We start from the raw sequence: 26,998 nt of genomic DNA, 5'->3' as shown, positions 1-26,998 counted from the left end.
TCTGCCATATTTATAATCGGTGTTTACTTAAATCCAGAACATATGTTTGGTAAATAAACAAGAATAATATTGCCGAATTCACTTATACGATGACAAAGCCCAGTCATCCAACAAGACCGTTGCATGGCATGAAAACTTCCGTAAGAACATGTATATTTTGATAGTGATAGAAACTTGAAAAGGTGTTTTCAAAAGGCATCCTATTTAAAAGGCGTATCAACATGAGCATATCTACTTCCTGATTTTAAAGTTAAATTACTGCTCCGCTCTATGAATAGTAAACCGCTCAATGAAAATACTTTATCTTCAGTGCATGGGCCATTGACTTCCGAATTAAGGTTTTGTATGGCAAACGGGTAGCTTGCGAATGATTGGATTTGGAGGAATGTTGTGAAATAAAAGTACAATCAAATACTTGCAAAAGAGAAATGTGAGAAATCCGCTTAAAATGCTTTAACATTCCAAGTGGAAACAATTTTCAGTTAAATTGTTAAATAATATATAAATAATTGTAAGTTAAAGTGAATTTTGTTAGAAGCTGTACAAATAAGTGATTCTTTAATTAAATACAAAAATGGACGTATTAAAAATATTCGGCATCATCTTCTTGCATGGTAAGGATAATGTTTAAATTGACTAAACTCCGCTTCTTGATTTCAATTTACTATTATTTATTATCATGTTATTGTCTGTAATGAATCAAAGTACACACCCAAAGTTGTTTCAATACTTAAAGGAGCAGTGAAAGTTATTTTTTATCTTATACCAAATATATGTCTGTACGTTATTATGTAACACCATTTAAATTCTTAAATATTTCGACGATGCATCAGCTTAGTAGAAAAAATGAAAAAAAAAACCTTATTGTATAAACCAAGGTTCGTAATATTTCCGTTTTGACATATATACTTATATAAAACGCTACAGAAACAAGCTAAGTAGCCAACAGTTTAAACATAAACCCCGTTTAATGGCACTGGGTAAATGCTAAAGACATAGAACATTCATTATTATACATAGAAATTGCATTATTTTTCAATGATATTTGACTTGTTCTTCAAAATGTATATTTCAAAACGAAAAGGATGTCATTGATAGGGCTTATACCGAACAAAACCTTTGAAAGTTAATCCCTGTAAACAGAAATGCAATAACCTCTTGTTAAGTATCTTTCCTGAGATATAAAAAAAGCTATTGTCTTATGTTTTATTTTACTGTATTAAGAATGAGAAGTCCGCATCGAAATGTATTTTGACGTACATTTTTAAACTTTGAACTCTAAACTGAAAGTGGCAAATGATTTGAAAAGAGGCTTGTTATTTTGAAATAGATAACTCCTTTCATGACTTATATTAGTGGTATTTTAACTACTTATATAATACTTCAGATCTGATATACTTGCAATTTCTATTTCTATTTACACTGCTAATGCCATTTCTGATTGTAATTTATATACTGTGTTATTAATGAAATATTTGTAGAAGATGAAACGATGAATTTCCATGTAATATATCATTATGCCATATTGTGTTTCGAGCCGGAGGTATTCAACTAGAAATACATATTTAATATCTTTCGTATAAAGGATTTTTCATGTGAGAACGAACAAATTAAAAACAAGTGAAAATGTATCTTTCTGCAACCACAAATAATTGATTTGTTTTCTAACACCGAAATTGAACTCTTTTTCAGTTTCTTACATACGTTAAAAACGAAATTAACAAGGAATTAAATTGACGTTAGTTGACTCGTAACAAGGTCCAGATGTGTAGTAAGGTTCATATTTTGATTCAATTGATGTGGTGTTATGCCCTTTGAATGTCTGCAAAAACTGTTTTTAACACCATGCCTTACAAGTGGTAAACGTTTGTTAAAGTTATTCGTAATGGAGCATAGTAATTATGTTTCCAGTGACCATGTGCATATGAGTACGAGTTTGAACCAGTATGAATGAAAATAACGAACGAGCGAAACGAATTAAAAATATGTACACATCCGGGTGCAATGCTGCGGGAGCTATTGTTACGTGTCTCAATAACAGAGTTTAAAGAGATCTATTACTGTTTCCAATTTATAATTGTTTCTGTTAGAATGTGTTACTTATATTTCAGAACAATGGAATGTAAGTAACTAAGTCAACATAAGTAAAATACAAGAACAATAACAATACTAGGAAAATAACATCGAGACAACACAGAAAACATTTCAAGCGAAAACGAACTCCAACCGAATGTCAAAATAATTTATTGTTTATCTTTATTTGAAATGTAATTCAGAAGTTTCTTGGCTCTTAAGACTAGATTGACTTTAGTGGAATAATGAGGTGGAATGAATACCTTTTTTTTATAAAGTTCAACACAATCACGCACATATGGGGTTCAAAGGAGCTAAAGATTGCACTGTCAAATGGGCAGAACGAGTGTCAAATTTCAAAACGTCATTTCAGAAGGAAGGATTAATACATGTGTTACTTTATATACACATGTGTACAGGATTTCTGCGAATATTATAATTACTTGGCGATTGCCAACGGCAATGAAGGAATTTGTTAAAACATAATCATTAGTGAAATTTAAAGGGATGCCAACAAAAACGTATTTTAGGAGGAAATGGTAGACATCGACAGCATTCATAACATTCAAGACCTTTAATGTGTAACATAAACATTGTTAATGTAGCGAATTCCTCTTATTTCGATGTAATTACTTATCAGATCAGTTAAATACTTATAAAGCTTTATACAGTCACGCCCTGCCACACACATATTGAACCATCAAACGATTCAAAACGATCATTAAATTATCAACACCACCACCATTTTCATCAATACATAGCTATTGATATCGACAGATGTTGAATTTTTCAGAACACAATATTCAGAGCAGAACGTTGTGATAAAATTATTAGCGAACTCCCAATTACCCTTACTAGGTATCCCTTATCAAATGTATCTAAACAACTCTTTGAGATGAATGACTAAGTGCAAATTAAAGTAAGTGGGCTTACACGCAAATCTAGATATAATTGTGTCAGCACTTTATTTTAAGAACATAATACCAATTTAAAACTAAGATCCCTTAAATGATTTAAATAAATAAAAAGCATTACAGAAGTGATAAAGTTTAAAACAGTTATGTTTCAATAAGCAAACATATTTAAATTCTAATTTATTTTTACTATGAGAAATAAAGATGATACATGTTTTAAATACTGAGTGTTAATTGTTTTGCATTCCGTTTGATCATTATATGATTATGAATACGATTTAAACTTTACAGAAATTCCTTCGTCAGTCTCTTTGGGCGAATGTGACTAACTGAACCATCATATTTCAGTCAATAATTTCGGGAACGAGGAAATATACATAAAACCAATGCGCAATACAAAATAAATCAGGCGCATATAACAAATGAATATGTTGCATTTGAAAGAAGGGAACCAGTCATTTGAAGGTTCGATTAAAATTTTGAACCATATAATTTCACTATCTGCCTGTCCATGTTGACACCTGGGGTTTTGTGATTGAAGATTTAATTAACAACGATAATGACTACTGTTAACTGAACGGACTACATATTTATCATAACAGTTTTATAGAGAGGCAAATGCTTTTATTTTGAATGAACATATTTTGTTCTGGATGTATTGTTTCCCAAACCATGAAATGGTCTATTACAGTCCGCTGTTACTGGTTCCATGTGTTCAACGCAACCTCCAAAACGTGCACGTTATACTTTCTGATTTATCTTTTATCATTGAATATTTTCTATTAGCCGCTTAACCATTTGAATTGTAATTACTACAATAGTTTATAACCAGTAGGCAAGTTGTACAAGATGAAGCATTGCCAACGTAACATGGTTAGAAAGATATTAACAATTTAACGTTTGATGGTTGGTATCAAACAATTATAGGAAATACACTCTAAAAGACAAGTCCCGTACTACATCAGAAAGTACATGAAAGTCAGCAATTTGTGCAATTAAGGCAATAAATCATTTACCCTTTACCGCTTGCTTTAGACTAAGTTCAACAATGGCGGCTCACTAGCTAGTCATATTCGTTGACAAATATAGTATTGGAAACACTATCCAATCCACTTATGTCTCTTATTTGGGGTGGATAATTCTACTTTATATTAGGTGATGATTTAAAGAGATTACGTGGTGATTTATAGAGATTTAACATTGTGAATAATTCAGCTTAAATTAGGTAAATTTGTGATTTATTTACATTGTAAAGCTTACACACTCGACTCGCGGTGAACGTTAACAATTCAACCTAAGTATTAATATGTTTTCGATTACCACTGATGACGGATGTATATATACTGCAGTCAATTGTATACAACTTGAATAAGATGTCCACAGATTATCTTTAGGCTGGTTTGAACATTTAAATTATTTGATTGTTTGATAATTAATATTAATGTTTTGATTTTTATTAACCAATCAATCAATATTTCAGCCAAATATAACCAAACAAAATATTTAATCAGTTTCATAAAGTTGGATGCTCGTTGTTAATACTTAACCTTAAACTACAAGCACAAGCCGTGTAGCCAAACTATTTACGAAGATCTTGTTTAAAGGTACAATATCATACAATATGTGTCACTTATTGTAATAGAACTATGTTGTCTTTTAAAACCATTCATAAGATGACGCTTGTTCATATTACAAAATTCACGTATCATGACAACGTAATATATTTTTGATTGTTGACGATGACCTGACCATATGCGATCCGCATCCCTAGTTAAATCAAAACTAAGTATAACACTTATAAAAGATATAATGCAAGAAAATCTTTTTCGTGAACAATAATAAGGGATTTTTAATGCAAGTTCTTTATAACATATTTGTGTCATAATGATGACAGTTGCAGTGGCGGATCCAGGACTTTCTAAATGGGGGGCACTAATTATAAACATATAAAACTATTTTGAATGCACTAATTTTATGATATTATGACATGGAATTCACATTTGTCGTCGCTGTCAATGATGTTTGGCAGATCAATTTAATTAAAAAGATAGCAATAACTGATATAAGATAAGCCTTTAAAAACATATCATAATGGTTTTGGCAATCGTAATGGGGTCGACGGACTTGAAAGCAAAGTTGTTAACCACTCGGCCACCTGAGACACACATTTATGACGTAGAATAAATACTGTCTAAACCTACAGTAACTTAAATATATTGATTGCACTTAAAGATATTGTTCTTCTGATGTAATTGTCATTTATGTTAACTGAAGTAAAAACAACTTGACAGCAATTCCAAAAAGAGTTTCGTATAAACTATTCTGTATTAATTTACAAAGGCTCTAGCATGATTCCGACGTTAATAAAACCCGAATTGGAAAGATTCAAGGTTGCAATATTTTGAATTTAAACTTGTTAGATGCACAACCATGCACTTACTTATCTTGTTGACACACAATGACATTATTTATATATTCTGAAAACAGTAAACTTTACCGTATAACTGCAGCCAAATTTGTTTACTTTTAATCAGCTGTCTGTGTAAATTGGGTGCCGATTCATCATTATCGAATGTTCGGGCCCCGATGTCACTTTCATGAGACTTTTTCTTGTCGTTTGCTATATTATACTTTCAAATTGGTATACCATAAATAACGGAACACGAGCATCAGGTTCAATTGTATATTTGCTGATATATTTAAGTAAACTTTAAATTGTGACAAAACAACTTATTTGTAAGATAAATCAATAAAGATGTGCTCCAAAAATATTGCTTGCCTGCCAGCTGATGGGGGGGGGGGGCACGGGCCCTTTGTGCTTAAACATTCAGTAGAAACGATTTCCAGATGAGTTGTTAAATAATTTAAAAATAATTGTAAGTTATACGTGAAATTGACAGAGGCTGTACAAATAAATGATTCGTTAATTAAAAACAATAATTTAAATAATAAAATTATTCGGCATTATCTTTTTGCATGAAAACGACACTATTTGAATTAACTAAACTTCGCTTCTTCATTTTAATTTTCTCTCATTTATTATCATGCTATTGTTTGTAATGAATCAAAGTGCACAATAAAGGTCGATAATGTACACGAAGGGGCGGTGAAATTTGTTTTATCTGATACCAAACGAAATTGAGTATATTATTATGTAACGCCATTTCGCAAATATTTTGCCTATGTATCAGTTTAATAGAACATTTAAGAAGACTTATTGTGCGTTTAACAAACTGTAAACAAAGGTTCCGAATATTTCCGTTTTTACATTAAATTTATCATATGAATTCAATAAAAGGATTTCATTAATATAGTCTATACCAAACAGAAACAAATTTAATATATATAAGAATAAATGCAATAACTTGTAAGTATCCTTACTTAGTTATCCAAAAAGGTGCCGATACATTTGGATTGTTTGTTTCATTATACTGCTTTTAACTTACGCTGTTAACGCTTTTTCTTATTGGAATTAATTTACATTGTGCTATTTATGAATTATTTGAAGAAATTGAAACGAATGCGTTAATTAAAAAATGATGTGATGCAAATAATGCCATACGGTCATTTTGGTGATGTCATTTCAAAGATTTTCAATTCGGCACATTGAACACAACGTTTTTGTTTCTTTAAACAAAAATCTGTAAATGCAGCGGAAATATCACATATTCCTTAATGATATCCCTTTTCCATTCCAATTGTTAATTTGCTTTTGATGAAGCTTTTATCCATTCATTATGGTGTGAACGTTGATTGAATTAATATTTAATGAAACAACTTTTTTTCTCATTTTGAACAGTGTACTTCTTGCATGAAAATATTTACAAAACTTTGACTTTAATCCATTGAAATACCTGTTTCCGCATTAACGTGTTGCCTTAACCTAGAATAAGTTATGATATTAATTGTGTTGCAATTTAGTTAATGTGTGGAATAGTGTAAATCCTGTAACATTATCTAGGCATATTCTATTTTTATAAGTCAATATATTTCGGGTATGATAGTCACAGCTCTTTAAAAAGCGAAAAGGCTATTGACAAAATAATAGCTCTGTTACATGCACATTTCAACTGTTTGACTTTTTAAAATGTTTCTTAAATCTTAATCTAGGAAGTATACCTCAAAATGCATAAAACGTTTCGGAACGACTAGTATATTTCTATAAAAATGAATGTTTCAAACCGAAATGTGCAATTGTATGGATTTGGAATAAATAATAAAACATGTCACTCTTTGCTGCTTGTTTATATAGGAATGGCGTCCGGCATTTCTCGAACACATTAACTGATACTTTGAAAGAGAAGAGCAATAAAAAGTTTCATGTACACAACCCTTCCTTACAATTACATACAAACAACTACCGAATTTTCTATAAACCGGATATTTACATGTTACTTTTTGTACTTAACGCAACTAAATACAAAGACTAAAACAGCAACCATTTAAGAGGCTTATTGTATCGTACAAGCACTGTTTTAGTCCTTTTGCTAACTATTGCGGATAAGCTGTGTATTAGTATCAACTTGTGGCATTTGGCACATAGCGTGGAAATATGACACGACTGCTTGCCAGCATATTGCATTCTCATTGTACGATTTTTACCACTTGAACTCTAAACCTAGTCCAGTATGTTTGATTGAATACCAAGACTCAGACATATAAACCATATAGTTCCATCGGATAAGGTATTGATGTTTATATCAATGTTATCAATTAAAACTACAGATGTGTATGCTAGGTTGATTAACTATGAAAATGAATGCTGACAAAACAATAATTAATGTGGAAACATAAACGGATCTCCATAAACTCTGATATTGACACTCGTAAAAAGTCCAACACAAGTATGAATATATTATTATATTATAGTGCTGGCAAAGCCTTGTTTCAATACATAACTATTTTTAAGGACACCGACTGTGTTTAAAACGAGTATTTATTGTTTCGTTGTTTTACATTTGTTTGATGGCAGTACAATCTTGCATGAAACATGTGCTCGTATTACCTACTGTAATAATTAAACGATATTCATTTTTATACTAGAATAATGACTGCATTTAATTAAGCTGAGCAGAAATAGAGGAATGACTTGTCGTAAACATATTAGCATTATCTAACTCATTCGTGATCAGATTTTGGTTAACGGACACATCTAGAGACAATTCCAAAATATGAACACTTTAGGAAAATATCAGTTTTTGGAAATCCGTCAAATTTATCTTCAATAGATACGATTTTATTATGCGTATCAGCATAACATTACTTCCTCCTTACAGGGCTAAGTTTTTGTTCTGCACGACAGGATCTCAGTTTTGTAACCTGTTACTTGGTGATGCATTGCAAATCTTTCAACCAATTTACATCTTCATTGACGCAAGTATCACTGATATAGGAAAATCACTTTTGTACGGGTGCGAGTTTGTTATATTGGAGTACTTGTTCACGGACGGATTTGGGATGATAGCATAAAATACAATAACAATAAAAAATACTTAGGAATTATAAGATCGAGAAAACACAGAAAACATCTTAATGTAAATATAAGTGAATTTTCAAACTAAATACGATTATAATGAGATGTGATAAGTTAAGTGAATTATATTCACTGTTATCTCAAAGAGGGTTTTGATTCCTGGCCGTATGCTTGTTTAGGTATCACCGCAACTAGACAACAATTATGGATGTAGTCAGATTTTTGGGAATTTTCTTTTTGTATGGTAAGGACAATGCTTTTATTGATAAAACACCGCTACTTCCACTCTTTAGAAACATTTTTAATTCAATATGGTTTTACATCTGTAAAGTACGGGGACTAATAATATATAAATGGAATCTTTTTATATGTTACAAGCATATATCATACTGTTATTTATATGTATGTGTATCACAAACATCAACTCTTTTCAAGAAAGTATAAATAAGCTGCATAGCTTTAGCTTGATGAAGTCAAGTGACGTTGTTTTCAATAGTAAGAAAAACCCCAGCTTCATTCAGCTTAAAATAAATATATTTCATATCTTTACTTTTTTATTATGCTAAGCTTACAATTTAATATATGCTAAATCAACATCTTAATTGCAAAATCGTCCTTTGCATACACATTTAATAGTTTAAAGTTAGCATGTTTTCGTATTTACTCATAACGCGTTGAGGTGAGGATAATAATTTTATTGGTTTTCATTCTAAGTTGTGGTTGTAATTTTTGGTGATCAAATTCAATATTTAACATACAGATGAATGCATGCTATATAACTTATTATCAGTTTAACAGAAGTCCCAACGAAGAAAGTTTTATGAAAAAAAGAGAAATCCGTACTCTTTTATTGTTATGACGACATTTATTTTATTTAAAACATTGAAATGTACGGGATACAACGAATAAAACGAGACTGAATGTAGATTATAGCTATCACCTTCTACAAACTTATTAATGCAGACATTTTAATGTTTTTAAACAATTTGGTTTATCAAAAATCTGCATTTCAAGCATATTCAATCATACCATGACGTACCAGAAAAAAACATCGCTTCAATTTTTATATAATACTATTATATAAGTCTTGATGATTACGGAGACAATGTTTTGTGGCAGCCAACGCATGTATATGTTTTATAATATCAGCTTTTAAAATAACACTATATTTTCATATATATGATAAGTTTCATAACTTGTCTGTGTTCATTCTTTTAAAGCAAAGTTGTATTGATATACCCGTGAAAGTTAGCAATAAACGTAAGTTTTGCATACATCTTTTAGAAACTGAATGCATTTTTGATACACACAAAGTCCTGAAAGTGCGTTAATTTACAAAATTGTTATTTTTGTTATGTCGGTGTCTTTAACTTCAATTGAAGAACTGATCTATTCAAAACAAATACTAAATCATAGGAGGCAGTAAACAAACTAAGCATATGCGGTAATGGTGACTGCAAGTTTCGATGAAGACTTCGGTTTCTCGTCATTGATGTGAATCACTTCGAAATAATTGATTGTCTGCTGGTCTTTGGCAGAAGCACAGAGACGCCCCCTTAAAGCGGTTAAATACTCATTCTTTTATTGTACGACGCGGAAGTCGTTTATTACCTTTTATGTACCCTCTCTCGTCTCGTTATGTTTTCAAAGCTACACCCGCTGGGCTCCGGAAGTTTAATGTCTTTTGAAAAAGGCAACTTAATCAGTCGTATTCCGAATAGCAGGTGTGCTGGGGTTGTGGCTTCGTTTTGACCTCTCCGTAAGTGAGGTAAGGTAGTGGACGTTCATTGATTACGGACCCTACCTCTGTGTCAACTGTAGCTCTTGTTTGAAAGTAAATATATGAACGACCGAATAAATTCTTAATTGCTGCACAGGTGAATCGACAAATATATGATTAATTTTTTATGCCCTTCGCTTTCGCGTACATACAGCGCACCAATAAAGTATTCTCCCGTCACAGTGAATGGGGAACAGTTCCCTTTAAACGTCTTATACACGATGCAGGCCCGTTACATTGACCTTACAGTACGTCGTTATGCCTGTTTCCAATTCTTCTGTCTCAGATAAATAACAGTGTAAATGATGTCAGCATGTAGCAGTCTCTCATTCGCATTTCTCACAACTAAACGTTTCGACGAGTGTTTCTTGGGAATCAAGTTTGGAAATTTGGTGTTTGCTGATACAGGCGCATTGTGAATGCACCCGCCTTATATGACAGTACTAGCACCTTCTTTAAAAAGTTCTGTTGTTTCAAAAGTACTATACGACCCGCCTTTGGAATTGAAATTCCCAATTTCTTCATCAAACACGGTTTGTCGACAACTTGGGACCCATAACTCTTCCGACTCATCCAGTTCACATGTGCAAATCTCCTTTTTGAGATGTCGAGTGTGCCGTTACGTACACACCGTAATGTATATGCAGTCAGCCGTCCTTTACTAATCAAGCTAGCTGAATATTTTGGCAGTAATGATATTGTTGATTCCTACAACGTCGTTTGAAAAACTTCGTGTCGACGGGCTCGTGTTCGCAGGTTCCAGAAATGAACATGCATGCATTACTAACGATTTTCTCACCTTTATGTTTTCCGCCTTCTCCGCTCAATTTTTCAGCAGTTTGTTGCACACAGAATAAGGTTAGTCCCCCTCAAACTTCAAAAAGGTTTTATGATAACTATCTTATACCTCTCACGCATTTAAGGACTTAGAAATAGCTGGATCATTTTACTTAATTCACATATAAAACATAAAACCGAAGTGACGTCGATGTGAAGTCCAAACGGCACCATTTCACGTTACCTAAGTTCGCGCGTTATATACAAAACAAAATGCAATTTATTCCAATAAGTATTAAAATCATGTTTAAAATGTAATATGCCAGGCAATATGCTATTAAATATACTATATCAAAGCAACGTTAATTCAAGACACGAACTATATTTTTAATATTCTTAAATAGGAAAGTGTATATCGCGAATGTTTGACAAATGGTCAAACGTTTAATCCATGGAAAACGACATTATGAATGTATTAAATTGACTGTCAGTTGAAATGATATTTCTGAATAAAATTATTCACCTTACCTAAGCAAATAAACAAAAGAAATAGTGTCAACTCAAAACGCTAGTGTCGATTGTAAACTCTGTGGTAGAGATTCATGACAATATCAGTGTTTTATATATTTACTATTCCCTAAGTTTATTATGTCTTTATTATATTAAAAAATAGATCTAAAGCTATCATATGTGTTGGATGAAAAACAGTGCAGTTGCTGTTCCTGTTGTTTTTTATCGGGTTAGCTTATATGATGAAACCTATAGAACATAATTTCGTTTCAGCGACCAATCATTTGCAAACAGTAGTAATTCTAAACTTTATTTTAGCTTGCATCTAGATTTTGAACATTTTCACATCTTTTTACTCGTCATCAAATTTAATAAATATATAAAACCAGGTAGAATATCGTACTTTTATAATTACTTTTGGCAACAAAGTCTAAATACGCCCTATCAACGAGGCGTAACAAAGTAAAAAATATAACTACTTCCTCAGTTTTCTTATTCAAGTAAAATTACTGCTCTGCTCGACAGGCTCCCATGTTTACACCCTACTGCTTACTAATGCATTGCATAGCTTTAAGCTATGATCGTTGGTTATTGACTTTAAAAAGTATCGTGCGAATGTCTTTTATAAGAGCTCATTTTGATACAGAAAAGCACAATTAAGAATGATAATTTAAAATCGTATGTTTATTAAAGGCGTCTATACACTGAATTGTAAATACCACTATAATCCAAAATAATATATATATACCACTAAAAAGACTACGGTTTTCATATCCGTGTTGACATTTTCAGATCTAATAATGAAGTTAACAATAATGAAGCTTTTTGTATATATATTTACATCATAAAGAGTCATACTCCTGCTTGGTAAGGACACGTGTAAATTGATACAATTATTTACTTTGTTCTTTTCCCTTAGTTTCACTAAGCAAATTGTCCACTCTAATGAAGTCGTTACATCGATATTTCAATGAACTATTATTTGCGTTTAGAACAATAATATTTATCTGCCTGCTAAAACTTTAACTACGATATTTATTTATCACGAAGCATGGACATATATTCTTAAGCTAACGAAATGCAATGATGTAAAGATATCAATGGTCTATAACGAAAAATAAGGTAAATTATCAAGTTAAAAGAGTAGTGCATTTTCACATTTTACAAACTCTGTAAATAGTTTTGCCTACGGTGTATTTATAGCTTCGCCTTCACAATCCCAAGAATGTTCCCCGTGTTCCTGCTGCAAACCAGGAACGGGATGCTCCTATAACGCTCAACTCGGGATAGACACCTACTGCTGGGGAGGGTGTAAGGATGGATACATAAGACCTCAGTGCCAGAAACCCTGTGTTTACAAACATTGTAAGACATGTTCAACAGGGTCTACATGTGATACATGTTATGATGGGTATTACGGCGACACATGTAAAAGCTTATGTCCCAGTACGTGTACCACGTGTATCTTTAGTACAGTATGTACCTCCTGCAAGGACGGGTTTTACAGCGGATCGACGACCTCGTGTTTATATCAGTGTAAACCAAACTGTTTATCTTGCACCAATGGTACATCTTGTACAGTATGTGGTGTGCGTGATAATATTGGATACTATGGAAGTGATTGCTCAATGATATGCAGTAACAAGTGCAAAGACAGCTTATGCGATATATTTGGAAACTGTTTTCAGTGTGCTGACCCTAACTTTAAAGGTGATAATTGTGATAGATGTATTGACGGCAAATATGGAAGTCAGTGTAAGAATAATTGTCCTGTAAATTGTCTATCGTGCGAATCTGCCACTAACTGTACTTCATGTACAGACGGATTTAAGGATATCACGTGCTCAATGAAGACGGAATGCCCAGATAATTGTAATCTTTTTTGTTTAAGCAATGGTAAATGTGAATCATGTAAAGACGGATTATATGGCGAATATTGCAATATGACCTGTTCACAAAATTGCAGGTATGGGTACTGCAATCAAGACGGGTCTTGTAAAGTAGGTTGTGAGGACGGGTTTAATGGCTCAAGGTGTGAACAAAGGATTTGCCCACCGAACTGCAACTGTGATACCAGCAACAACTGTATAGGATGTAATAGTAATTATTTTGGGCCTTCATGTTCTCTAACCTGTAATACATGTAAAGATAATTTATGCCCTGTAGATCGTTTAAATGCAGGGAAATGTGACGAATGTGCAGACGGGACGTATGGTAATCTCTGTAACGAAAGGTGTGCGGAAAATTGTTTAAATGATAGCTGCGATCAAGACAGTGGGACTTGTACCTGCGAAAATGAATACAATTTTCAGGATAGTACATGTGTCCGTATTATATGCCCAGCTAACTGTTACACATGTACTTCGTCTAATAATTGTAATGCCTGTGTTGATGAGCATTATTACGGAGATACCTGTGAGCACGAATGTAACAAGTGCAGGTCAGAAACAACCTGCAGGAAAAGTGATGGTTACTGTCAGACTGAATGTGCAGACGGTTTAAGTGGTGATACTTGTGATACTCCTTGCAATGATGGATGCGCTAGATGTAAACGTAACCAAACTCATAAATGCTTGACATGTCAAACTGGAAGACATGGCTATGATGGATCATACTACACATGCCGTAACACTTGCAATAATTCATGTGTGAACAAGTCTTGTGACGCTTCGAATGGCAAATGTGACACAGGCTGTATAGATGGATATTCGGGACCGTTTTGTAACATTGCGTGTCCACTCAATTGCAAGTCGTGTCATCAAGACAACGGCAAATGTGATGTGTGCGAATATGATTATTGGGGCGAATACTGCGTAAACAATTGCAGCGAAAACTGTACGCATAAAAACGAGTCATTGTCAAGCTGTGACATAACATCTGGTGAATGCAAACATGGATGCTCACATGGGACTCACGGCTTACGCTGCAATATTAAATGTGACCAAAATTGTATCACTTCCGGAAAAGGGGTTCGTGAGTGTAGGCAGACGGACGGTCAGTGTACACTAGGATGTGAGACCGGATATAAGCTGACAAATAACGGATGCGTAGAAGGTAAAGGTTATGCAAATATCAGTTCGTTATTTAGGCGGAACTGAAATACAATAAGCATGAATAGAAAAAAGTAATTGCATGTTGGATAGTTATGAACTTTTAACATATTATAACGTTAATGAACAGAAATATCACTATTTTGCATTTCTGCGGTGTTGTACCATGCTGTTTGATATTTTACAGCACTGTAGCTGGGTTTTTTTAAGTAACATCACTGTCATAATTTACAGTCGCTATAACGTAGTCGACTGTCAGTATAGCCAAATGTTGTTATGTGTGAACGCGAGTATTAATAAGATTTTGCTCCATTATTTAGTTCGTGCTTTAAACATTCAGAAATTGTGGCTGACAATGATGATAGTAACGGCGCTGTGATGGCAGGCGTTACGGGAGGAGTGATTGCTCTTCTATCGGTTTCGCTTGCTCTTTCTGTTGGTTATATTGTGTACATGAAAAGGTACGTTTGTTGAAGTATGTGTTGCTTAGTTTTGGTGTTATATTTAAACAATTTTTATAATCTGTCGAATGTGTTCCAACCTTGATTATATCAAAGATGAAATGTTCTTATTTTCAATACAATATAAAGTCATTTGCTTATTGCAAGGATGCACTTGCAAACTATGCACTAGCCAAATGTTTCAATTTTTCCATGAAAAGCAATACTAAATTATTGAACCCTTCAACATGAATATCGTTTTCCAGCAGTTTACAAAACAGTTTGAAAATTTGATCTTTAATTTCATATAAAAGACGTCAAACTAGAGAACACCCGGAGAAACAATCAGCTACAGGTAAGAATATATATCAGACTGAGGTGACTGAAGTGACGTAATAAATTCGTTTATCTACATTTTATTAGTCAACATCTGTTTATTTGTGTACTCAGTGTGGGTATCCTACGTGATAATTTGCGCTACAGATGCTAAGCAGATTCGTTACATTTTATGAGTCAAATTATGTGCATGTTTGTGCTGCTGTTAACTACTGTTTAAAGCAATATACAAAGCTTACCACTAACGGAATCAATAATATATTTCAAATGGACAGAGCCCAGAGGCCCATGAGCGAACAGCAATAAAATGCATAAATACGCATGTATCTAGCTATCAATTATTTGTTCAGACCATATAACTTGACACTAACTAATATAAATTGGAAGAGATATCATTCGTAAAAACTGCACAAATTATACACATTATACATCGATTATATTGATATTAGACAATGCGTTTATATAATATGCAGTAATTATACTAAGGGGATATTATATAAAAATCACCTTTCTGTGAGGGATCTTTTGAAAATTGTCAACCTGAGAAGTACAATGTCGACGAGGCAGCGCCGATGTCAACATTATTTATGAAGGTTAGAGACAGATTTGACGTAAATAAAGCACAATGAGCGTTTGTGTGATGCGGATTTCAGCTCATCTGTAACCAAATCCCTTACGCAGTGATCTATCCAGACAAATATCTTACCTTACCTTATTTATTTAATTCCATTCCGTAGTAGATAATTTGAACGGTTATATTTTGCAATTATATTTATTGTACGGGCATCTGTTATAATTACAAAGGCGTCCATTAAAATATTATAAAACGAACGCGCATATTTCTTGCGCATGTGATATTATTTTGCCCGTCAACATACCGGGCAATTTGAAAAAAGTATTGGCCGTTCGGGTATAGGGAATTTAACATATAGAATATTAGTGAGGTATAATGACATATTATATTGTTACGAATGACGATTAGAATCGACATGGGTAATAAAGACATTTGAGTCCGTCAGCATTTTACCTACATTTTTAAACTCTATGCTATTGTGATAAAAAAACGCCGTTGTAACAAACAAAGTTCGGTGCTGTTGTTGTTTCTGTTAAATTTCCACATCGTATGCTTATTCATTTCAATAAGCGAAAATCTAGTAAAGAAACTTGACTGAAGGGTTCAATCTGACTAATAGGGAAAACAAATATCGATACATGTATATATATATAATAGGGAAAACACATTTTGATATAAATAAATATATCTTTGTAAAGCGTAGATTTTTCACTACAATTGTTTGAACGTTTTAATCTGTTTATCATTGTCGGCTACATGCATATATGCGTCTTAAGAGAAATGTCAGAGTAAGTTCGCATTAACTCACTTATTTAGATAAGATCAAAGAAATTAATATAACATGAATGATGGTGTTATCATCGTTATAGTTATTTGCCCCCCACATTGTGTTGATTGTCCAGAATGCTAACTCCATAATGAACAAAATTTACATGAAAACATTTTATCCGCGTGTTATTTCAGACTCAAGAGCTGACGAAGGAGCTCGAACATACGAACAGTTACAAGAACGTACGGAACAACCAAACTATCAAAATGTCCAGGATAACGGCACTGACAATTATTCCGTGTTGTTTGCTGATACAAACATGTGATCCTTATTTCTTTTTGTATAATTTACACAACGTTCCATTAGATGTCATTTGTTATAGCGTATAGTGTTATAGTGTAAAAGATGATGAAAATATTAGTGATTCTGAATATAATCTCAGGTACATGTGTCATTCGGAACTCCTCGGCCATTTTTTTCAAAAACAACCTCAGATGTATGCAGGTACATCAGTTGAAGTAGTTCGTAAAAATTTGAATTATATCATTAATTAATTGTAATGTTTTAGAGTTGTATTTATTGATCTTAGTTTAAATTGATTGCCATTGAATTGTATTATTGCAAACATAATTAAGAATCCCAAGAGTTAAGTCACAAAGTTTAACTGCTAAATAAAATTACTACGCGATCTACTTGCAGCGGACTTAAACGTACCACTATTTGAGTATGTAAACCGTCCAAATACATCCGAGGTTGTTTTCGATAAAATGGCCGAGGAGCTCCGAATGGTACATGTGTATTACGTGGATTTAAAATGTGATTTAGATCCTAGATTATCATACATAAGTGTGATCGTACTTTGGCATACTCGTTTTCTTCTTGCACTATGCATATAGACATTCATGTATTCGAATATGTGTTTTATTAAATAAATTTGTTTTTCGCTGTTTTGTTTAGAAGTTTGGTTTATTCCGAAAACCAAATTTTATCATGGTGCATAGAAGCACATAACAGTAAGCATTATGGGACTCCATCAGGCACAGAATTTGCATATTTTAAAGCCTATATAGTTGAAGTTAGACGTCGGACTTAACATTATATATTCCCTACAGTCGATACAAAATATTGTTTAACAGGAATTACTGAAGAGGTTTATTATAATGAAAATTATTTTTATGGAAAGTCAATGGTTTGTTTAAAATACGTTTTACTAAAAACATTAGTTACATGTATATTAATTGGTTTATCTAACTTAAATATCTTTGCATAAATTCTTAAAGTTCGAAATCCAAATGAGACAATTCAATTTTGTTTAAAAAAAACTTAGATATGTTGTATATCATTTTACATACTCCTACATAATTCGAAGCTGTAGCTGCATCAATATTGACTTTGAATTTATCAACATTTATAATTTTATGTAAATCAAGAATAGTTCTACCTACATGTATATTGCTTTTGTGCTCCTAAACTAAATGAAATAATGGGTTGGTATTTCTAACACTTATATTTGGCATTGAACATGTTACATCTTGGATATATAATTGTACACAATACAATATGTATATGATGGTAAGCAGGTGCTTAAAAAGAACCTCGAAACTTTTTTAGACAGAAAAAATGATGACATAATAATATCCTGTTATTTTCCTATCATTGATATTTAAATAATTCCATTAAGTGAATTATACATTATTGCACTTTTGGCATTTGAGTTTATAACAGTCATAGGGGTAAGAACATAATTGTACTAACTTAAATGTTACCAAACATATCACAGTTTAACATCCTAGATTATATACAATTGACTGTTACATGTAGATTTTTTTTTATAAACTTCTGGAAATGATATTTCAAACAAGTTCATTCTATAATTGGGATGAATAATGATAAAGTTACCTAATAATTTGTCTGAATTGACACCTAAAAAGTGTGCTGTTTTCATACCTATATTTTTGCAATCACTGAGTTTGAAATATAACTGTTTAACAATCATGCACTATAAAGTCCAAGCTTTAAATTACAGATAGTTAAAACTAAAGTCCATGTCCAAATTGAAATACAAATAAATTAATGATCACTATAATATCAAAGTATTTATCATATGAAAATAAAATACAGGACTCATTGGATAGTTCTAGGACGACTTGAAACTTACTATTATACAGCTAAATGAATGGTAAAATAAATTTTATAAAAAGTGATACACTGTTTTTCAGTTTAGCAAATATAATTTCTAGTCTGTTGATATTTCCTTTTGACTTTTTCAGATATATTGATACCATTACATGGTCTCATTTCCTTGCGTTTTACGTCGACCGCTTTGTTTAAAGTTCAAGACCCCTGTATATATAATGAGCTAGCCTCTTGAAGTGTTGCATCCGTTTTATTTATCAGACATCGAAGGATCTTTTAAAAACATTGCAATATTGTGTTAAATATTACCATTGCTAGTTGTTGGATAGAACTAATAGATTTTTGCCATTAATTTCTGCCATTTACAAATATATATATATACATTATATGAACTTAAATATCCTTAATAAACAGTTAAGTACATTGTTCTCAATTCTTACAAATTATTCTTTTAAAGCTGTGTGGCAAATTGACGTCACTCTACTGCATTATGGGACAGTTATTTCGTCTCAATTGACCGCAGATTTAATATCACCCATAGGTAGCACAAAATGTGACTGCATCAGTAAAAATAAGTTTACACAAGCTTATTTCTTTCTTATAGTGTTAATTGTCTATTGTTTAGTCTTTCCTCGACCTCGACCCTTGTGCATTTAAACGGGAGTTAAATTCTATTTAAGGCTGTCCGAATTGTTCTGAGTGCTAAGTTCGTTAGGTCCATTGTCAATACTATGCATATCCTACCCGTACTTAGGACGATAAGGTGTTTGTCTGTTTTTCGGAAGGATTACACATTGGGATTCGGTCAATAAATACTACACGTTTCTCATACATATATTTCCATAAACGTGTATTAACACACGTCAATACTGACAAATGAACACTTGATAACTATTTCCGTTTTCTGCTAGTTCCTGCTCCAGCAAGACTTATCCCACAATCACTTCGCTGCTTTGGCGGCTGAAATAAATAAGCAGATACGAGTTATATATAGCACTTTGTTTCTGTAAAACATTTCAATTTTGGCATACTTGAACGTCGTTATTCCAAATGTGTATCATTGTTTTTAAATGCTTATTTCTTTTAACTAAAAGAGTGAGAGATGACTGCTGCAGTTGGTATACTAGTATTTGTTTTTTTCCATCACGTGATATTATCAGCAGTTCTTGATTATAACTAAACGGTTGAGTTCTAGAACGATACGAGTATTCAAAGGTGGCGTTCTGGAATGATATGAGTTTAAGAAGGCGGCATTCTAGAACGATGGGAAAACAAAAAGGTGGCGTTACAGAACGATACGAATATTAAAAGTGGAATTCTAGAACGATACGAATATTAAAAGTGGAATTCTAGAACGATACGAATATCAAAATGTGGCATTCTAGAACGATACGAATATCAAAATGTGGCATTCTAGAACGATACGAATATCAAAATGTGGCATTCTAGAACGATACGAATATCAAAATGTGGCATTCTAGATCGAAACGAATATCAAAATGTGGCATTCTAGAACGATACGAATATCAAAATGTGGCATTCTAGAACGATACGAATATCAAAATGTGGCATTCTAGAACGATACGAATATCAAAATGTGGCATTCTAGAACGATACGAATATCAAAATGTGGCATTCTAGAACGATACAAATATCAAAGTGTTGCATTCTTGAACGAAACGATAATTAAAAGGTTGCATTCTAAGCGATGCGAATATTAAAAGATGGCGTTCTTGAATGATGCGATCATTAAAAGGTGACATTTAAAGAATACGATAATTAAAAGGTGGCATTTAAGAAGGATACGATAATTAAATGGTGGTGTTCTAGAACGATTCCGGTAATAAAAGGTGGCGTTCTAGAAAGATACGAATCTACAAAATTGGCATTTTAGAAAGATTAGGCATTAGAGGACAGAACAAGTATTAAAAATTGGCGTTCTAGAAAAATCCAGATGAAAAGGTGGCATTTTAAAACGATAAGATTATGGGTTATATAATAATAATAAAACAAGGATTAATAATCGAGAAGAATATTTATAGGTGGAGTTTCACAACGCTACGACTGTTAAAAGTTGGCGGTCTAGAACAAACGTTTTCAATAGTTCATTTTCATTTTTTTTCTTCAGATGATCTCTTTTTCCGAATTTTACCATATTAACAATTAGGTTTTTACCTACAAAAAGGGATAAAATATTGTTACTTTACTTTTTATCAAAATAGTAAAGCAACGTGTTAAACAAAAGGAAAGTGATAACTTACTTCATTTCGCAGATGGAGTTAATAGGCCAGTGACATTCGTAGTCATTCCATTGGAAGTTCAGGTTCCGATGTAATTCACCACAGTTCTCAACATCGGAAGAAGCGTTTGGTTCACCCGGTGCCCAGTCTTGCAATCGAAAAGGTAAAATAATATTGATGTACACAATGTACGAAACAGTAAAAGGCATCGTTAGATCAAAAACATTAATGCGATGACGATTTTTTCCCTTATATATGTTGTCATTAAACAATGGTACGGAAATACTTATAAAAAGAACATAATTGAGCATTTTAGCTGACGCATCATTAGTGTTAAGTGAAAAAACGAGCAGCAGTGTACTTTCGGTGAAGAAAATTGTTCGTAATTATTACGGAGACGAAATCCCATAGTAAGTTAAACTTCTATCGAAGAAACAATATAGACGGTGAGTGTAATTACGGCGACGAAACCATAAAGACGGTGGTGTTATAACAGCAACGAAACCATGAAGACAGTGGGTGTAATAAGTACGGCGACGAAATCATATAGACGGTGGGTGTTATTACGGCGACGAAACCATGAAGAAGGTGGGTGTAATAAGTACGGCGACGAAACCATGAAGAAGGTGGGTGTAATAAGTACGGCGACGAAACCATATAGACACTGGGTGTTATTACGGCGACGAAACCATATAGACGGTGGGTGTAATAAGTACGGCGACGAAACCATATCGACGGTGGGTGTATTTACGGCGACTTAAACATAAAGACGGTGGGTGTAATAATTACGGCGACGAAACCATATAGACGATGGGTGTAATTACGGCGACTTAAATATAAAGACGGTGGGTTTGATAAGTACGGCGACGAAACCATATTGACGATGGATGATATAAGTACGGCGACGAAACCATATAGACAGTGGGTGTTATTACGGCGACCAAACCATAAAGACGGTGGGTGTAATTACGGCGACTTATCCATAAAGGCGGCGTGTAATAAGTACGGCGAAGAAACCATATAGACGGTGGGTGTAATTACGGCGACGAAACCATATAGACGGTGGGTGTAATAAGTACGGCGACGAAACCATTTAGACGATGGGTATTATTACGGCGACGAAACCATAAAGACGGTGGGTGTAATAAGTACGGCGACGAAACCATATAGACGGTGGGTGTAATAAGTACAGCGACGAAACCATATAGACGGTGGGTGTAATTACGGCGACTTAACCATATAGACGGTGGGTGTAATTACGGCGACTTAACCATAAAGACGGTTGGTGTTATAAGTACGGCGACGAAACCATATAGACGATGGGTGTTATTACGGCGATTTAAACATAAATACGGTGGGTGTAATAAGTACGGCGACGAAACCATATAGACGGTGGGTGTAATAAGTACAGCGACGAAACCATATAGACGGTGGATGTTATAAGTACAGCGACGAAACCATATAGACGGTGGATGTTATAAGTACAGCGACGAAACCATATAGACGGTGGGTGTAATAATTACGGCGACGAAACCATATAGACGTTGGGTGTTATAACGGCGACGAAACCATAAAGACGGTGGGTGTGATAAGTACGGTGACGAAACCATATAGACGGTGGGTGTAATAAGTACGGCGACGAAACCATATAGACGGTGGATGTTATTACGGCGACGAAACCATATAGACGATGGATGTTATTACGGCGACGAAACCATATAGACGGTGGGTGTAATAAGTACGGCGACGAAACCATATCGACGGTGGATGTAATTACGGCGACGAAACCATATCGACGGTGGATGTTATTACGGCGACGAAACCATATAGACGAGGGATGTTATTATGGCGACGAAACCATATAGACGGTGGGTGTAATAAGTACGGCGACGAAACCATATAGACGGTGGGTGTAATAAGTACGGCGACGAAACCATATAGACGGTGGATGTTATTACGGCGACGAAACCATATAGACGGTGGATGTAATAAGTACGGCGACGAAACCATATAGACGGTGGATGTTATTACGGCGACGAAACCATATAGACGAGGGATGTTATTATGGCGACGAAACCATATAGACGGTGGGTGTAATAAGTACGGCGACGAAACCATATAGACGGTGGATGTTATTACGGCGACGAAACCATATAGACGGTGGGTGTAATAAGCACGGCGACGAAACCATATAGACGGTGGGTGTAAAAAGTACGGCGACGAAACCATATCGACGGTGGATGTAATTACGGCGACTTAACCCTAAAGACGGTGGGTGTAATAAGCACGGCGACGAAACCATATAGACGATGGATGTAATAAATACGCCGACGAAACCATAAAGACGGTGGGTGTTATTACGGCGACCTAAACATAAAGACGGCTGGTGTGAGAAGTACGGCGACGAAACCATATAGACAATGGATGTAATAAGTACGGTGACGAAACCATATAGACGGTGGGTGAAATTATGGCGACTTAACCATAAAGACGGTGGGTGTAATAAGTACGGTGACGAAACCATATAGACGGTTGGTGTAATTACGGCGACTTAACCATAAAGACGGTGGGTGTAATAAGCACGGCGACGAAACCATATAGACGATGGATGTAATAAATACGGCGACGAAACCATATAGACGGTAGGTGTCATTACGGCGACGAAACCATATAAACGGTGGGTGTAATTACGGCGACGAAACCATATAGACGATGGATGTAATAAATACGCCGACGAAACCATATAGACGGTGGGTGTAATTACGGCGACAAAACCATATAGACGATGGATGTAATAAATGCGCCGACGAAACCATATAGACGGTGGGTGTAATTACGGCGACGAAACCATATAGACGGCGGTTGTAATAAGTACGGCGACGAAACCATATAGACGGTGGGTGTAATAAGTACGGCGACGAAACCATATAGACGGTGGGTGTAATAAGTACGGCGACGAAACCATATAGACGGTGGATGTAATAAATACGGCGACGAAACCATATAGACGGTGGGTGTAATAAATACGCCGACGAAACCATATAGACGGTGGGTGTAATTACGGCGACGAAACCATATAGACGGCGGTTGTAATAAGTACGGCAAAGATACCATATAGACGGTGGGTGAAATACATACGGCGACGAATTAACATTGTCGATGGGTTTAATTTTTACAGCGCCGAGTCCACGTAGACGTTCAGTGAAGCTGTTATGGCAACGAAATTATATAGATGGTGGGTGTAATTATAACGGCGACGAAACAACAATGGTTGTACGTATAACGGCGACGAAACCAAACGTGCGGTGGTTTTCTGATAACGGTGACGAAAATCACACAGGCGATGTGTCTAATTATAACGGCGATAAAACCACACCGGCGATGTGTGTAATTATAACGGCGATGAAACAACGAAAATAGTTGGTGTAGTTATGGCACGGAAACCACGAGGATGTTGGTGTTATTATCACAACGATGAAACCGCAATGACGATGTGTGTAATTAATACGCCGATTAGAACAAAAATATATGGTAGCATGAAGCAGAAGGAATTTCGTTGTTTAAAAAGCAGTAACTGATGACTGAGGGTGTAATATCGGTTTTGAATTTTGATGCCGAACATGTTAATGTATAATAATAATAATAATAATAATAATAATAATAATAATAATAATAATAATAATAATAATAATAATTGAACGGAGCTGATGAAAGAACCTTCAAATTCTTGAAGATGAGCCAGGTCATCAGCCCACATCCAGTAACCCTCTTGGACATAATCGACCAATCCTATCCACCAATTCGTCTGTGGATCTGAAAGAAATTCGCGTAACGATAGATTGTTATCGACAAGAACGAATATCTCAGATATAATAGATTCTTAAAAGATGATTTTTTACTTATATTGTGATAGGTCCGTTATTCTTTCTCATTTAGTATCGCTTACATCTGAGCGAGTTTAACATTTTATAGGGGCATACGAATTCAGATTTTAAAAACAAATCCAATGGTCTGAATAAAACATATAAGGAAAACTATAGAGACAAGCCCCATGGTCGAAAATGGAAACAACAACAAAATGAACGCTATTTAAAGGCACAAGGCAAGGGCTCAATCGACATTGAACTAGATACACCAAAGTATAAACACCACAAACAGACCACATGAGGGCTGATAGTAATTCAACTGTATAACGTTCAAGTATAAAACAAGTTATTGTTATGGAAAGTAAAACAATGTTTATGCTTTCTTACATTCATGTCTAACCCTGTCTTTTATGAAATTATTTTCATCAATACTTTCAATATGAACCAAATGTGCTCCCATGTCTCTACAGGCGCGCTGAAAAAGAATAATTACGTTTTATTTAATTACTCGCATAGAAAAAATATTTGACTTATTTCTTTGTGATATCGAAATAAAGTTAAACGAGTGATAATAAGTTTCCATGTTAAACCTTGTAAAATATAACTCATGTCACAATTTATGACAAAAAGAGTTTTGATATAATACATATTTCACAATATTGATAAAGAGACAAGTCTGAGAAAATGGCATTATAAATTAGAATATAATAACATACCAATATATAACATGTCATAATAACGCTTGTTAATCAATCTAGTTACCGCTTACTTAAGACAAATCAGGACGGACAAGTTAAGCGGTTGTTTAGTTCATGAATGCTTTCCTTCCTGCTAAAAAACATTTGAAACGCAGGTAAAAATTCTTTGTCAACACTTTCTACGTATGATGCACCATTAACTTGAGCGAATTGCTAGTGATGTACTGCTTTTGCAAAAAGATCAATTAATCATTGCAATATACACGGCCACAGACCTGCGCTTCTGTAAAGTTGTGTGGAACTTCGTTGAAGTAATAGCAGGAGCCATGTTCAGCCATCCACCCGTCTGGACAAAGCGTATACTCAGCCGAAACTGTTAAAACATATTTCCATACAGTGATCCGTCGGAAGGAAATTTATACCAAAGTGTGCATTTAATAATCATATAACAGGTATAACATGACTTGACATGGATGCTTCTTTCTTCATTATTTACCATTATTATGTCAGAATAAGGAAAGTGTAATAATATACCTAAGATAGGTAGTACACAAAAAAAAGTAATAAGAGACACAAATGGTTGAGTAGACATCAGTTTTTAACTAATCTTTGCCGTATATGAAACAGTAGAGAATGCAACACTATAAGTAATACAGTGTTACATAATTATGGTGTTGAGTTGGAGGAATGAAAATAAGTATCGAAACATTGGTCAACACATTATATCCAGCGATATACTACCATTTCTCCTGTAACAAATTTCCGTACGTTGAAAATACGACTTACTTAATGATGTATTCTCAAATTACACGGTGCTAAAGAGGTCTAATAGACATTGAAAATTAGTTATTTGAAACGACAATTTGAGTATGTATTGCATCGAGGCATATTGAGTACATATTTTAAATAAGTTATTTCACCATACCTACGAAAAGAAGCATCATAAATCCTGTCAAGTTCAAATAAAACCGTGTACACATGTTTACTTAATGTTGACTCTTTCGTGAAAACTCGTAACACTATCAGCTTAATATTTAGGTGTGATTATTCTCTTATCATCTCTGACATGCCCCATTTAAATTAAGCAAATCTGTTTAATTTAATGTGCGATTGTTGTTCCAGTTGTTTTGTATCGGTTGTAAGGCTATACACACATAATTTAGGTGAAGTCAGTATGACCAAACATCCTTAACATTATGTGGAATTGCCTGTTTATTTAGAATATGTTCTCATCTGCTCTCGCGTCAGCTTATACCAGAACTATACAAATGGTGAACGTGCATGTTGATTCAAACGAATACATACATCAAACATTAAGTAAGGGTAAGTGTTTGTTATATTTAAGGTTGTTTTTTTCTGGAA

At 34.0% G+C, this 26,998-nt stretch overlaps 2 protein-coding genes across 2 annotated transcripts; one reads left to right on the top strand and one right to left on the bottom strand.

Annotated features, from left to right (window-relative positions):
* Positions 1-374: 374 nt before the first annotated feature.
* On the top strand, positions 375-17,641 carry LOC128205575 (cell death abnormality protein 1-like). The gene is made up of 5 exons (XM_052907306.1): positions 375-614; positions 12,731-14,581; positions 14,918-15,038; positions 15,332-15,372; positions 16,891-17,641. The coding sequence occupies exons 1-5, from the start codon at positions 575-577 to the stop codon at positions 17,019-17,021; spliced, it is 2,184 nt and encodes a 727-aa protein (XP_052763266.1). The 5' UTR covers positions 375-574; the 3' UTR covers positions 17,022-17,641.
* A 2,046-nt stretch (positions 17,642-19,687) lies between these two features.
* Positions 19,688-26,642, bottom strand: LOC128205583 (perlucin-like). Its single transcript, XM_052907316.1, has 6 exons — positions 26,562-26,642; positions 25,912-26,009; positions 25,326-25,413; positions 24,790-24,885; positions 21,094-21,220; positions 19,688-19,792 (listed from the first exon to the last, which is right to left on the bottom strand). Exons 1-6 carry the CDS (start codon positions 26,614-26,616, stop codon positions 19,762-19,764), a joined length of 495 nt encoding a protein of 164 aa, XP_052763276.1. The 5' UTR covers positions 26,617-26,642; the 3' UTR covers positions 19,688-19,761.
* Between the last annotated feature and the right edge of the window lie 356 nt (positions 26,643-26,998).

The sequence above is a fragment of the Mya arenaria genome, chromosome 10 (assembly GCF_026914265.1).
Source record: "Mya arenaria isolate MELC-2E11 chromosome 10, ASM2691426v1".
In the NCBI taxonomy this organism is placed as follows: domain Eukaryota; kingdom Metazoa; phylum Mollusca; class Bivalvia; order Myida; family Myidae; genus Mya; species Mya arenaria.
Note: the sequence above shows the minus strand (reverse complement) of the source record. Positions and strands in the feature narration are given on the sequence as shown.